Genomic DNA, 15,398 nt, shown 5'->3' on the forward strand with positions numbered 1-15,398 from the left:
TTTCCCCCCAATTTTTCAAATCTCCACATCTATTGTTGCCTCATAAGGTGAAAAATAAGGACAAACTCTGCATAAAATTTCCACCCACGAATGAAATGTATTTGTGATCGGTGCAGTGGTTGATTAAAACAGTTGAAAGTTTTCTACACATAATCAGTGCCTGTTTTAATCATGAGGCTTCAAAAAATGTAGCAGGAATGTGGGCATCAGTCCTGTTCTGGGCATAAAAAAAAGTTTAAAAAATCACAAAATAAAAAGTACTGAGAGCGGACATCACAGAACCTATGCAGGATATTGCAAAAGTAAAGTTGTTACAAAATATTGACAAGTTCACAAAAATGAAAAGCTTAAGAAAAACAAGTTTTTGCCAATCTGTGGTTAAAGCAGCAATTATCAACTTTTACAAAAAAAAAAAAGTTTCTTTTTTTACATGTTTGCTTAAACTTGATATTATGTGAAGACATTGTAATATGAGATAGATCATTTGTGACAGGATTAGTCTCTTCCTCTCTTCCATCTTCTCCCTGAATTATAATTTCCATCTAAAGAAATGCACCAAAAACAACCAATCATAGCCAAGGAGGAGGGTCTTGGCGCTGTCAATCATCCTCATGCACGCAATGTGCTAATGGTGGAGAACCGACTTAGTGTTACTGGAAAACCATTTGTTAGTGGCCGTGCTAACTAGCCTGAGTGTTCAAAACAGGCAGTGCTAGCTGCAGCGTATAGAGCAAAGAGGGAAAGTGCGAGGGAGGAATAACCAGAACCACACAGAGAGTGACTGACAGCGCTAAGGCCCGCCTCCTGTCTCTGATTGGTTGTTTCTAGTTAGCTCTGGGATAAGGCGGAGGAGTTAGAGTTTTTTCACAGATGTCTCATACTGTCAAAATATAGTATGATTTCAACAAATTTGAAAAAAAAAAAAAGTAATAAAAGTTACCGCAGCTTTAACGGCTGAACACATGAGATGGGTTGCCAAAAGTTCCTCTTTCGCTTGAGTTTGCTAGAAAGTTTTTCTTTCTGGCAACCATGCAATCAAAATTTCTTACTAATTGCAAATTTGTTGGATAAAACACGAAAAAAAAAAAAAAATCAAGAACCAGCTGCAAAGTCCAAACCAACCAAGGCAAAATTATGTAATTTTGTTCTTTAACTCTCAGATAAAGAAACAAAGTCAGTGTTCCTGAGGAGCATATATTGGCCTTATGTTTCCTTATCTGTTCATTAATCATGGCAGTCTCCTTCGAGCTTATATAATGCAGAGCTAGACTTTGGAAGTCACCCCAGTGGTGCTCAGATTGCCGACTATTTCACACAGACATGGTGAAAAATAAATCCCCACTGCAGCGAAATATTGTGGGCTTAAAGAAGTGCTTCGAAAGAGTAGTAATTTATTGAATTTAAAAAAGATAAAGTCATTTGTGGACATGCACGATCATATTGTACTGACAGAGTTCGTATAAAAGCAAAATAAGACACCCAGTTTTATTATCTGGGAAACGTCACGCTTGGTCGCCTTTATGAACCAGATCTTGGTCCCTGCTTGAGTAATTTGTCATAGGTGAGGCACGAACCGTGTCACGCCTCGTGCCTCAGCCTTGGCCATCTCTCAGCTTGCTTCATTACCCTTCGACAAAAAGTGTTTCAAACAACGTTATTCTGCAAATTTCAACCTTTTTTTCACATAACTATTTTATTAAATTGAGATTTGGTCCCAAACGTTCTTTTCTTTTTTTTAAATGTGGTTTTAAACCATCTTCTTAAGTCAAAATATTGACTAAAATAATCATTTTAGTCAAAGTGTGATGAAAGGAAAACGGACCACCAACGTTATCTCAGTTCACCAAGAACGCAGGTTTCCACCGACGAAGGAACAGTCACATAAAAACCATGTAATCCTTGCAACATCTTTATGAACCATAGAGACGTTAACGGAAACATAAAAGGATCACTGAAATCTCTAGGTTTTAACACGGTACGTTCTGTTGCCCAAGGAGAACTGGTCAAAACCCAGGAAAGATTCATGGCAACGTTTAAACGGATTGCACCAGACATAAACTGAATCGAAGCAACAGCGAAGGACTCCTGGTAATTCTGCGCACACCCACACTAAAGCCGATCTTCACTGTTAACTTTCATTTGTTTCCAATTACAGTATGCAATAATTACTTTGAAAGCTTGAAGAAACTGCAGAACAAACTGTACCAAATAAGAATTTATGGGACCAAGCCTGCCAGCTGCGTGATGATGAAGAAAAAGAACATAGGAATGCAGTAAAATCTTTGTGAAAATGTAATTTTGTGGTATCTATAGCTCTGTTTTGTCCAGGAAATGCAAAACAAGAAGTAGACAACTGTTGTTCAACTCTTCATTTTGCTCTTTTTGAAACACTGTCTTGAAAAGTGTTTTGACCCCATTGCAACTACAGTTGCCTTCAGAAATCACCAGGTGTGTCTAACTTAATCTCAGAACAATTACAGCCGTTCTTTGACGTCCTCAGAAGGTTTTTTTGGGAACAGTGGTGAGCAAACAGCATCACGAAGGCCTAGAAACACACCAAAAGGTCAGGCATAAATATATCTAGAAGTATGAAGCAGGGTTAGGTTGTAAAACAATATCCAAAGCTTTGAGTATCTCCTGGAGCTCTCTTCAATCCGTCATCTGAAAATAGAAATAGTAAGGCACAACTGCAAACTTACGAAGACCGATCACAGAATCAGACAGGCGGGGCGCGGTGAGAATCAGACAAGAGAAACAGCGCAGAGGTTCGTGGTGATTTCAAGCTGCAGATTGTCACAAGCCAAGGTGGGAAAACTCCCCAAAAAACAAAAACAAATGTACGTCGGCTTGTCCGAAAGTCCAGGTTTTATGGAAATGTGACCAAAAAAAAGCCATCGTCAAAAGAAAAATGTAAAACATCCAGTTTACAGTTGACCACAAAGAGGACAAAGCTAACAAAAAGGAAAAGGCTTTGTTCAGTTTAGGACATCATTTATATCTATACAAGATGATACATGTTCCAACAGAAAAAGAAAAAAAAAAAACTCAGAAAGGACACTTCAAACCACCCTAAAAGTACCATCCCCATGGCGACGCATGGTGGTATCACCATCATGCTGTGGGGAAGGTGTCCTGACTTGACTTTATGGCATGAGACTGAGGTTGAGATTAACCTGTAAGACTTAAAATCAATCATTCTAACCCTACCAATAAACAGCAGTAACAATTAGTCACTGAAAGGAACCAACGGAAAAAGAAAACAACACGTCTACAACGCTAGAGGAGACCAGTGGAGATTTTCATTTAAGCCTTTAAGGGTTACACATTTTAGACCAAGAATTATAACCACGCACAAAATGAGCAACAGCTCATGACACAACTGTGCCACTGACCTTGCAAACATCAGTGGAAAGTCCCTCATTTTTTGATCCACGCTGTAGTTTTTCCTAAAAAGTTTAATGAATGTAAAGCCGTGTAACATCTCACATTGCACTGCAGCACTTGAACATTTCTTCCCATGGGCAGCTCCAACTCTAACCTTTGTAGCATTTTCACCTCACTTTGTCACAGAGTTCATTATTTTTACAAGACTTGATTCCCTATCCAAACAGCAAATCTGGGAGTAAACAGAGCCGCCGTAAAACGAGGCACTCTTCTCTCTGCATTAGGTGAATGTGTGAACCCCCCCATCAGAAGCCACTGTGACCATTCGGTGGTGAGATGGTTTGCCGAGGCAGGACGGCGGTGAACTGAACGGTCTGCAGCGAGAGGCTGTGGGTTGGATTTCTTTGAGGTTATGGTCATTCTCCCCTGGGAGAGTGGTTAGGCCGAGGTGTTTACCTTGGAGGAACCCTGCCCCTCGCCTTCAACCGTTCACTCTCCACTTGGTTAGCGTATGGTTACCCCTATACACTAATGTTTTTCTGCAAAAGATTCACCGCTGCATGCTTTATTTGTGGCCTTTTCTTGTTTGGGTGCGTGTAAAAGTGTCTGATATTATTAAAATAACATTTGCCAAAGAGTTTCTCTTTCTTTCTCTGTGTGTGGTGGTCCTTCGGGCGTCTTTCCATGTCACAGCAGGTGTGTGTGTGTGGTGTGTTTGTGTGTGTGTGTGTGTGTGTGTGTGTGTGTGTGTGTGGAGGGTAAGGGGGGAGGGACAGAGGTGAGGGGTTGGAAGGTTGGGGAGGGTGCACAGACTGGATCGAGGCTGAGGTGGCTGCATCTTCACCTAAAGCAGAGTTTAACTTTCACTCAGCTCCTCTCACACACACAGGCTCCCTCACTGCGCAGGACTGAGATGTTTGCTTTCTCGGCTCGGGCCACCAGAGATGATGATGCTGCTGCTGCTTCAGAGTAACTCTTCATAGAGCTTGCTGGAGAACAGGGTAGCGTTGCAACGCCGCAGCTAATGGGGCTGCTGCTGCTGCTGCTCTTTCTATCTTTGTCCCTCTTTTAATTTGGACACTGGGGAGAAATAAATAGCTCCACACACACTGTTGGGAGGCAAATGAATGGAGGAGACTCGTGGGGAATTTCCCGAGGCTGACGTTACACCTTAAGAGATTCTAGATGGACCAAAAAATGCATATGGCAGGATCATTTCAAATGTTTTCCAACATATTTTTCTCTGGAGTTTAATTTCTTAACCTTTGGCGTTTTTTTTTTTTTTTTTTTTGTGGAATCTAACTGGAAAGGTTGTGTAAGTTCAGTTTTTTTTTTTTAAATCTATTCATTTATTTGTTTTATTAAACATCAGAAATCGGTAGATAGCAGTAAATCTTAAAATCTAAAAACGAAATATGCGCAATAAAATCTGTTTTATGTATTTACGCAGTTACTCATAATGTGATTTTGTTCTTCAGATCTTTTTGGATCCAGCATGTTTGCTTTAGTGCTGCTTCACCAGTGGACTCTGGCCGTGTTTTTGCTCAGCTTCCCAGTGACTTTCGAAGGGAGAACAGCTGATGTGCTCATTAACAGAACGTAAGTTATATTTTACAGTTTACGACTGAATGCATGAACTTTAGGATTTAGATAAAAATGCCCTTGTGCTGAAATACATTAAAAAAAGTCAACTAATTCTATTTAGAAAGTGCAGAACTGTTTGACATGGACATGATAAAGTAAGAAACATATGTGTGTGTGTGTGTGTGTGTGTGTGTGTGGTGTGTGTGTGTGTGTGTGTGTGTGTGTGAGGGGGGTTCTTTCTCTTAGGCTGGTCTTAAAGTCAGAGTAGTGACAGGTCTCAGGCATGTTTGTGCTGCCACCTACTGTACTGAGGTTTCCTGAATCCTGACCATAAATTTTAGCTGCCTCGCATAAACTCAACGCTGCGGAGTGAAAAAACCCACAAGAAAATCTAAGAATTGTTGTTCTAAATATTTGAGATGTAGCAAAAAAAAAACATTTGATATTCATAAGAATGTCAAAAAAGACTAAAAATATATATATATATAGCACATATTGTCAGTAGATTATACTGAAGCCTCAATCATCAGAATGAACACTTTCTCTCAGTTTTTAACAAACCCTCTTTTCTGCTTCTGTCAGGAGAAGGTCAGTGAGCCACGCCCAGCTGTTGCACGACAAGAGCCGCTCCATCCAGGAGTACAGGCGCCGCACGTGGCTGCAGGAGCTGCTGGAGGAGGTGCACACGGCCGGGGAGCACGCTCCACCTGTGCAGAGCCGGACCCAGAGCCAAGTGTTCAGTGGGAGCAGCCTACAGCAGAAGCCCCAGGGGGCCAGCAAGGATCTCCTAGAGAGGGTGAACCTGGACGGGGCGGTTCCCCACCTCACCCAGGAGACCAACAAAGCCGCGGCCTATAAGGAGCACGACCTTAAAGTTGCCACCAAGAGGAAAAAAAAGGTCCGGTTAGGGCGACGCAGAGAGAACGAAAAGAAGAGGAGAAGAGCCCGCTCCGCCATTGGGAAGGGGCCGTGAAGAGACAAAGGACCCCATCTATTTAATGGTGCTGCACTAAGACACTGACACAGACTGACCCCTGACAGACTGTTTCTGGAGTCAGGGTTGTGCTTATATGATAAACTGTTTGTACTTTGCATACTTCCTGGAGTTTCAACATGAAATCTTAGGTTCATATTTATTAGGAAGATCGTCCCACCTCTGTAACTTGGTCGTCCCTGGGACGTCTTTTTTTGTATACATTATAATCTATAACCAAACGTGTACACAGGCCGAGCAGACGAGGAAATACTTATTTTCCTTTCGCGTGAGAACCTAAAAGGAACAAAAAGTCTGACAAACTGCTCAGGTCATACGGTCACGGTAAAAAGAAAGTACACCCTCTTCCAATGTCGTAAAGTAACGCTCTGAGCTTAATAGGCTGTTAAAAGTACTTCTCTCCAGCCTCAGGTGCATAAAAACCCTCAACAGATTTCAGCATGTCATTAATCATTAAACAAAGGTGAAGTCAATATGGCTGAAAGTCATTACAGCCTGTGACTCAATAATTTGCTGAGCCACCATTAGCTGGACGGAGTCACGCACATCAGTGTGGATCGCTTTTCTCCCTTCTGTGCAGCGTTGTTTCGTTGTTTCAATGTGATTCTAGATTTGTTCAACGTCAGTCATATGGCTTCAGAACAGCCTCATGAAAACATTTAGACCAGCTCATGCTTGACTCAAAGGTGAGTCCGGGTCCTCTGGTTGCCAAGCAAGCCCAGATCATCAGTCCTCCACCGCCGTGTCTGGAAGTGGGGCTGATGCGTTGAGGCGATGGTTTTGTCTCTCACCAGACCTGGTCAAGTCAAGTTTTAAGTCTCGAGGTTCACACAGATGCGTCATTGCAAACCTTGAGAGCGTTTTGTGACGTAAGAGCGCTCTTCCGGCAAACCTCATTAACAAGCTCACACTTCTATGTCCTTTTCTGCTTGTACTGTCATAAACTTCTACATTTGCAGGCGTGTAGTGTATGAGATGCATCTTTATGGATTCTTTGCCATTTATTTGAGCATTGCACATTGGCGGGAGGTCCTCTCCTGGGAAGATTGTCAACTGTCTTAAATATTGTTCACTGAGAAATAAACAACTCAACGTAGACCAAGAGGCATCACCTGCAGGTTTTTCTCCCTGATGCTACGGTAACAAAGATCTTACACCTGCCGACGGTCATTCAATCAAGCAGAGGGTTAACTTTCTTTTTGCCTGACTGTACCTCTGTTCAAATGGTTCAGCCATAATTTATTTCACGTTGAAAGTCTATATTTATTTTGTGAATGTATCACGGTGCTGCTGATTTGATTCCATTATGCACTTTAGTTACATACATTGTGGTCGAATGTTAGCGTAGCGACTGTTGTTGATGGTACTGCTTTCCTTCCTCACCTCAAATCCCTTATGGACTCATGACTTATCAGAGGCATCGTCAGAAAAACGCTTCTGTTGAATTACGTTGCAGTTTGTTTGTTTTGCTTAGAATGAATAAGCCAAAGCTCAACCCAGTTTCGTTGTTCTGGACTTGCACTGAGGGAATGCTGTACATGTTTCCAGTTAATCAAACATTAAAAAAGTAGCTTTTAGGTACCTTTCGATTCGCGTTGTCTTTATTGACCTCGTTGCCAGATATGCACCGATTCATGTTGCCAGACAGGGTCTGTTCAAGTGATTTTAGAAGTTCTTGGTCAGGCTCGGGTGTGGCTTGATAAAGCTGACGTCAGCTTTTTTAAAAGACGTGGTTAGTCACAGTTAATTCACGGCCTAAAACGGGACAACTCCTTTCCCTTAATAGATGACATTTCCATTTAAAAAAGCCACTTTGTAGTTCTGTTCATCTTTGCATGTCATCAAAATAAATTCATTAGTTGATCTTAAACAACAAGGCAAATCCAGCAGAAGTTAGTATTTTTATGATGCTGCAGCTCCCTGGAAAGACTAAAAATAAATATTGATCTAAATTAGGAAGTATTTTCAACTTCTTTTTTAAAAAAAAGTATATATGTATATTCCGCCGACTAAATGTGAACACTGCTGCAATGTAGAGCGAATTAAACTGCAGGTTAGGCATTTTTTCCTAACACAATGACATCATGCGTGTGTGACGGAGTGTAATTAGGCTGCGATTCAGAGTAATTTATGAGTTAAAACTTACCTTAGAGGTTGGTGTGGAAATGCAAAAAACATATCGATGCTTATGTTGACTTTTTGGCTCATGCAGCACACAACCAAGCTGTTAATGTCCCACTGGAGGAACCTGTGGATTTTTTTTTTTTTTTTTTTAACAACCACCGATAGAAAAGACACAGATACTGGTAATGGTGTGGTAACCGAATGCATCAATGTCAGCTATATCCTGTGCTAACAGCAGCAGCGTACACCGCAGGCCATTAGCTGACACGGAGCCATAAATGCTGTGGAAAGCCTGATAAAGCCACTGTTAAAGGCCTGCAGGTCGCACAGGAGAAATCAATCAGAGCAACACGGAGAAACATTGATATCTCTGCGCTGAAGTGGCTCAAAGTATCATAGTGTGACTGACATTTAAAAAAGAAAACACTTTGCATAATTGGGTCATTTTTAATCAAGACTATAGCTGGATCAATGCATCTGCAGCATTAAAAAACAAACTGAAATTGAGCAGAAGCCTGGAAAAGCTCTGGGAACATTTGTCATGTATCAAGCTAAGCAACCTCAGACGTCTTCTACAGTGAAACAACACGACATGGATGTTATTGCCGCTTGTAAACATTAAAAAGCCTTTGAAATGCTCCATATATTTGTTTGCAGCTGCAGCTGAGCACATAAAAGTGATTAAGTGTGGACGTTTCACCGCCAACCTGCCAGGCATATGGAACATGTTACTGCTCTCTCTCTCAGCAGCGGAGAGCGTTTCTCTTTAAACCCAGTCGACTAGAATCAATTTGGTTCAAGTGATGTTTGCCGTTCACGCGCTCACCTCTCGCTGCCACATTTTGTCATGAGTCCAAAGAGGCTGACGGTCTGTCCCGGTTGGACCGTTTCAACGAGACAAAAATCAGCAACACAAACAAGTTATTCCCCACGTGGCATGCGGCACTTTCATTTACAGATGCAGCAGAGAAGAGCCAGCTGAGGAACAACAATGGTGGGTGCAACTGTGATTATTCCTCCTTTATTGTGCTGTTATTGGTATTAGTGAATTTCAAACAGGCTCGCTTTGCTCATGTTTATGAATTTTCTTATACATGAAGATATCACCAAGAACAATGACACAAGTTAAAAAACAAGAGTTAGTTTGTTTTCAGAATATTTCTGAATGTTTTTTTGGCTTTTGCTATAAAATTGTTGTGGAAATAAACACTTAAATTAATAGTTATCTTTATACAGATCTTTACAAAGCATTAGTTCTATGTGCAAAAACTACAGACCAGATCAGTATATCTGTGAAGTACATTTATTTAAGTAACTCACTTAAACTAAGTGAAACTAATTATTTTGATTAATTACAGACAGATTGATGTTTTCAAGCCATTGTTTTTGCTAATTGTGATGATTTTTGCTGACAGCTATTAGTGGTCTGATGTGACATCTTGAATATCAAACAGACCAATAAAATCTGGGCTGATGAAAAACTTGTTTAGTACCTTGTTACAGGTTGTTATTTTCAAAAGGTACTTTTGACAAATGAGCATCATCAGGAAGCATATGAATGTTTTCAGGGATGCTGCCAACAGAATGACAGTAACATTTAATTTTCCCTTTGACAAATTCAAACATTGTTTTTACTGGATTTCACACAATGTATGCAATAGGTGTAATAGGTGGTTGTAATGCAACGACATGTATGGAAAGCTCTAAACGTACAAAAACTTCCGCAGCACGCTGACTCATTTAGAGGAAGAACATGATATAAAGCTTGAGAAACAAAACGCAGAAGTTTGGAAAGTAACAGAAGACATTTTTTTTTCTTTTTTCAGGTGACCAACAAGTGCTAACATGGCCTATCCCAACACGTATGGGGTGATCTTTGCTTGTGTCTGCGGAGTCATCCTGGGCATTGGTTTCTGTGCCAACCTGCTGGCTTTCTCCCTGTTTGCCAAGAAAAACACACTGCGTAAGAATCGCCTGGACATCCTTCTTCTCAGCATGACTCTGGCTGATTTCCTAACCCTCCTCCTCATCCCCTTCACTCTGCACTCCGCTGTAAGTCACTCTTGGCCTCTGGGCGACATCTCTTGCAAGGTCTACCAGTTCCTGCTGGCGTTCAGCCTGGCGGCGAGCACATACTCTCTGTGTGCCGTTTCCATGACTCGAGCCATGATCATCACCAACCCGTACCAGCCTCCCACCATGGACCTGGTTATCCTCATGTTTGTCTTGGTCTGGGCCCTGAGTTTCTTCATCAGCCTGCCTCTGCGAATGTTTGCCACCAAGGAAAGTCTGAACCCGAGCCTGGCAAACTTCAGCTTCTGTCTTCCAACCATTCATGAGCACCACTACCAAGTGGTCCTAAGCCAGTTCGTGCTTTATTACTTTATTCCAATGCTGGTCATCGCCTTCAACTACGTTCGCCTGGCGCTCTTTCTCCACAAGAGCCCCGTAATGTCGGTGTCCAGTGCCAGGAACACCCGTAGAGCCTCTGTCTTGGTGTTTTTGGCCGCTGCTACTTTCTCCGTATGCTGGCTGCCTGGATATGTGCTGGAGCTGTGTGTGTACCTGGGACTGTACCGCCACGGACAGGCTTGGGAGACGTTCTACTTCATTTGCACCATGCTGCAGTACCTGCACCCCAGCATCAACCCGGTGCTCTACGTGCTGCTGTCCAAACGCTACCACCACAGGAGGGCAGCCTGGCTCTTCAGCTGCAGCAGGAACAGAGTGCAGCCGCAGGTCACCAGCGTCACCACGGACAGCTTCTGATGGCAGACACGTGTCGCTCCAGGGTTGTGTTCATGTTCATGTTTTCTGGTTTGTAATATGGTTTCAGAAGCTGCTATTATTATCAGAAATTTTTTTAAAAATAAATCAACAACGAGAGGGTGGTTTGAAGACTGGATGTGGTGCAAAAAAAAAACTCCTAAAGTTTTGGATGTGAAGCTTTGGGTAAAGATAGGAGGACAATGATGGACATCGAGTTACATTTGTTTCACATCAGATGACTTCTCATAACTCCTTAGTGAATGTTGTTCCATTTTGCTTTTTATAAACAGTGCTCTGCCCTGAGTTTTCAACAACATGGCATGCATTATGATGCCTTGCTCTTATTTTCTGAATCAGCTCTTATTGCTGAATCTTACGATGCCTATGACAGGGAAAATATATTGCTGGTTCCTTTTATAGGCATCCCTGTTCATCTTTTATTAGAGTGGCTTAATTTGATATTATTGTCAACACTTTGCATTTCTCCCTTTTGTCAACAGGACGACACTCAGCTTTTTGCTTCAACATTTCACAACAATTCTTAATAGTAGTCCAGAGTCCTGGGTCTTCTCCTGCACGCTCTTCTCTTCAGCTAAATCTGCAGGTCTTTTTTTATTTATTTATTTTTTTATTCAGGTCTTTGTTCAGTGTCAGATGAAACATGTCTGTGCTTTAGTACATTATTCTGTTAAAAGGACCCAGTTGAGACCCATTTTCAGTTTTCTGTCACCAGATTTAGCTTAAACTGTCCTGGTATTTCTAAATGTTCATGATGCAACTCATTCTAGCAAATTTCCCAGGACGTTTGCATAAAAAACAGGCCCACAGCATCACAGACCCTCCACCATACTTGACTGAGAAGATGAGGTCTTCTCAGTCAAGTATGAATTTCACACCAACCCGGCCTGCAGGTTTAGTTGCTGAAAATACAACAAAGAGCACGGAGCTCTTTGTTGAGACAAGACAAGCCGATATCTGTTCACACGACAACTATTCTACCAAACGGCAATAAATTCCTCAGTGGGATCTGCTGCCTCTGTAAAGGACAGCCAGTAAATGTGAGCCTCACGATCCTGAAGTGTGGAGCTTGTAAAAGCGCTAGTAGAATTTATCAAACTCTACGTGTTTATGTTTGTGGTGGTAGGACAGAAAAAGGTGTTTACCTGACGTGCCTCCAAAACAAGATTTGGAGATATTTGCATATTTATAACAGAAAGTTGTAACTTATGAAATTCCAACAAACTTTGATCAGTCAAAAATTAAATCATCAGAGAAATTTATCTTAAACACGTTAAAAGTGACAATTATTGTGGCACCAGGAATTTGTTATTTCCTTTGGGACTTTTCTCCCACTGAATAAATTAAGGTTTGGCTTTTTCTTTTTTCTTCAGTGTAATGTTGTCCTACTGTAATTAAAGGCATTTATTGAGTAGCCAAGCAATGTGTCAGACTCTATATCTGATGTTCACTTTAAAATAATTGTCCTCTTTAGGCCATATGTAAATACAATAATCTTGATGACTGTTTTAATTAAGACAGTTACATTACAACCCTGTTCAGGCAGAGAATGGGAGCTATTTCTGCCTGCTTGCTATCAAACGGTAATACATACCAGGACAAACTGATAAATTTACCCCCAGCAGTGATGCCGATATCTGTTCACACGACAGCTATTCTACCAAACGGCAATAAATCACTCAGTGGGATCTGCTGCCTCTGTAAAGGACGGCCATTAAATGTGAGCCTCATGATCCTGAAGTGTGAGGCTACAAAAAGAGAAAGGTAAAACCGCAGGCTGGGCTGCAGCCTCTCTGTTTTAATAGAGTCATCACACGAGCTATTTTCAACACCCTACGACTTGATGCCACACCCAACAAATTTAGGAGATTTCTTAACATTGATGGTGTTTTTGAATTTTAAATGCTACAATTGAATGCTGCAGATGTGCTCCAAGCTTATTTTGAAACTTTCTTTGAAAAACGACTTGTCCTTGTAAAGCATTTCATCGAGTCCAGAGCGTTCAGTCACTCTCCCAGTAGCATTGTGGTAGTTTCATTGACCACTGAACGGGGAGAGTTAAACATGCAAAAATAAATTTGGTTAATGGAAACAAGTCAATTTCGGAAATTCTCATGTTACTTGATAAAACATTTTTGAGGTTTATCGATCGGCCGCATTGAAACTGCAATGGAGAGAGGTTTTTTTTGCATCACATGAGTTACGTGATCTGCATCCGGAAACAATGAAGAAGACGACAGTAGTAGGAGGACGATGGTTGGTTTTCATTTTGTTTTCAGACAACGTGCCGCCGGCTCCGCTGGAGCTCCCACAGCATCTCACACTTCACCAGAAGTTGTGTGTCATTTGAAAGTGTTGAATCCAGAGCTTTTCTGTAAAATAGCCGACTGCAATTTCCCCAAATCGCTCCCAAGTAGAAGGCTCTTTTGCTTCGATGCCTGAATGAGACGCGGGCGTCTCCTCTGTTGGCTGAGAGATGAGGGACGTTAGCGTCGCAGCTAAACTATGAATATAACTATTTGAGTATTTACATCTGTCACTGTCAGGATTTTGAATGACTTATCACGTGAACACGCTTATTCACATGTGATTTTAATTTTATTTCAAATCACAGCAATTGCGAAATTGTGTTTTTTTGTTAGTTTTTTTGACATAAGCAGAATAGCGACAAAGGTTTGTAAGAAAACTCTGCTAGAGGGGTCAGTCTGGACATCACCAGCAGTCGAGGCGGGTGAATTGTCTTATCCAAAGACACAATAGTGCAGATGAATAGCGTTTGAACTGGCTGCCCACTGGTTACAGGACAGACTCCTACCACCATTTCCCAGTATTTTAGTCAAATTTGTTTTGTGACATGGATTGAATTCTCCTTCTCAACATGTAATTTGGATTTTGTGTTCTCACAGCAAAGTCTTTTTTCCAAGTTTGAAGTAACGCAGTTGGACTCCCCCTATGACTAATGCTGTTATCATGTTTAATCCTCAGTAACCAATGTCTTGTCCTCACCAAACATTTTGAGCACCAGCTGTGACTCTTGGTGTTGGACATTCAGTTGAACAAAAAACCTGCAGGTCAACCCACATTTGGAAAGTAGTGATTACAATCAGCCAAAGGTTCTTGACATCTAAGTTGTCTTGATAACTTAGGTTGTTGTACTGTCTTTGAGACAACAGTTTGTCTTTAGACTTTGACAATTTTCAAGTACAATTTTCACGGGATTTTGTTTGTTTGGTTTTTATTTCTGTGCTCGACTCCACACGGTCAAGTGTTGCTATATTATACAGAAGCACCATATAATATAGCAATAGAAAACAGTTCTTTTATTATGTAGAACCACTATATAATATAGCAAAACCCCACAAACATCAACCCCCCCAAATTTAAGTTTAAAGATCTATTTTTGCAACACTCTTTACTGATTTTGCTGAAAGCCATTTAAATTTGAGGATCTGTTTTTTTGGATTGATTCAAAAAACAATAAAATCAAAACAGAAAAATAATTCACATCTTTACACTCGATCAATAAATGATAGTTGTGTGAGAAGGGAATCTTCTTATTCAGTGTTAATGGAAACACTATCTAGAATTACCTTGATCAACATATATGTTTAACGAGCAGGCAAATCTAAATCTCCAGTTCATCGGCATTTAAAAAAAAAAATCTATTAACTCTGGTTGAGTCTTCACCACCAACAGCAGCCTATAAATAACTTCTACACCACTGCATTGATGAGCTGCTGCTTCCCTTGCAAAGAGATGAAAATTACTTCACCAACATGATCATAAACCAAGATTCACTGGAAGAGACACTAAAGGCCAAAAGATGCTGCAGCCCGACCACATCATTTGAATTCCTGAGAGACTGCATTCTCAACACGCTCCATGAGTTAACCAACGTACATAGCTGACAGAAAATAGTTGCGGCAACACACTGTAAGATCAGATAGCTCCTGCCATGAGCTAATCATTCCATGTGGCGAACAGGCGAGTGTTGAAGGAGAGCTGGCTGTTTATTTATAGGCGTCTCTAAGGTTCCACCACAGGGCTTGCACTTTAGAGATAGATTCAGTTACAGCTCTGGCGAGCGACAAAAATACTGCATCTATACTGACACAAGCTGGGCTTTAAATTATTGATACGAAGCTACAGGGAGATGGTTCTGAGAACATGTAATACTTCATATGGATTTACACTGCGACGGAGCTGTGATGCAGAGCGTTGAAATTACAGACGTCCGTGTTTTATTGAGATTTTGGAAGATTAACACAAGGCCAACACAAAGTACTGTTTGATTGTGGAGTAGAAATAAAATCACAGTTTTGTTTTTTTCTTAAATAAGTCGGTAAATGCAGGGCAATCCCAAAAAACCCCTCATCATAGGCTACGAAAGGAACATCTTTATTGCGTTTACATTGGTATCACGCACTATTTTGTGTATTCCAATCACATACAGTGACAATAAGAAGATACTTTTAGTTGTCATGTGGCGAAACGTAGAAAGGTTTATGATATTTGAACCTTTCCT

The 15,398-nt window shown here is 41.1% G+C and overlaps 2 protein-coding genes across 2 annotated transcripts; both read left to right on the forward strand.

Annotated features, from left to right (window-relative positions):
• Positions 1 to 4,868: 4,868 nt before the first annotated feature.
• pthlhb (parathyroid hormone-like hormone b) lies at positions 4,869 to 7,058 on the forward strand. The gene is made up of 2 exons (XM_055034902.1): positions 4,869 to 4,983; positions 5,551 to 7,058. The coding sequence occupies exons 1-2, from the start codon at positions 4,880 to 4,882 to the stop codon at positions 5,939 to 5,941; spliced, it is 495 nt and encodes a 164-aa protein (XP_054890877.1). The 5' UTR covers positions 4,869 to 4,879; the 3' UTR covers positions 5,942 to 7,058.
• Positions 7,059 to 9,931: 2,873 nt separating this feature from the next.
• LOC129364702 (galanin receptor 2a) lies at positions 9,932 to 10,855 on the forward strand. The gene has a single exon (XM_055037908.1). It carries the CDS (start codon positions 9,932 to 9,934, stop codon positions 10,853 to 10,855), a length of 924 nt encoding a protein of 307 aa, XP_054893883.1.
• The last annotated feature ends 4,543 nt before the right edge of the window (positions 10,856 to 15,398 follow it).

The sequence above is a fragment of the Poeciliopsis prolifica genome, unplaced genomic scaffold, assembly GCF_027474105.1.
Source record: "Poeciliopsis prolifica strain line A6 unplaced genomic scaffold, Auburn_PproV2 SCAFFOLD001, whole genome shotgun sequence".
NCBI classification, from domain to species: Eukaryota; Metazoa; Chordata; class Actinopteri; order Cyprinodontiformes; family Poeciliidae; genus Poeciliopsis; species Poeciliopsis prolifica.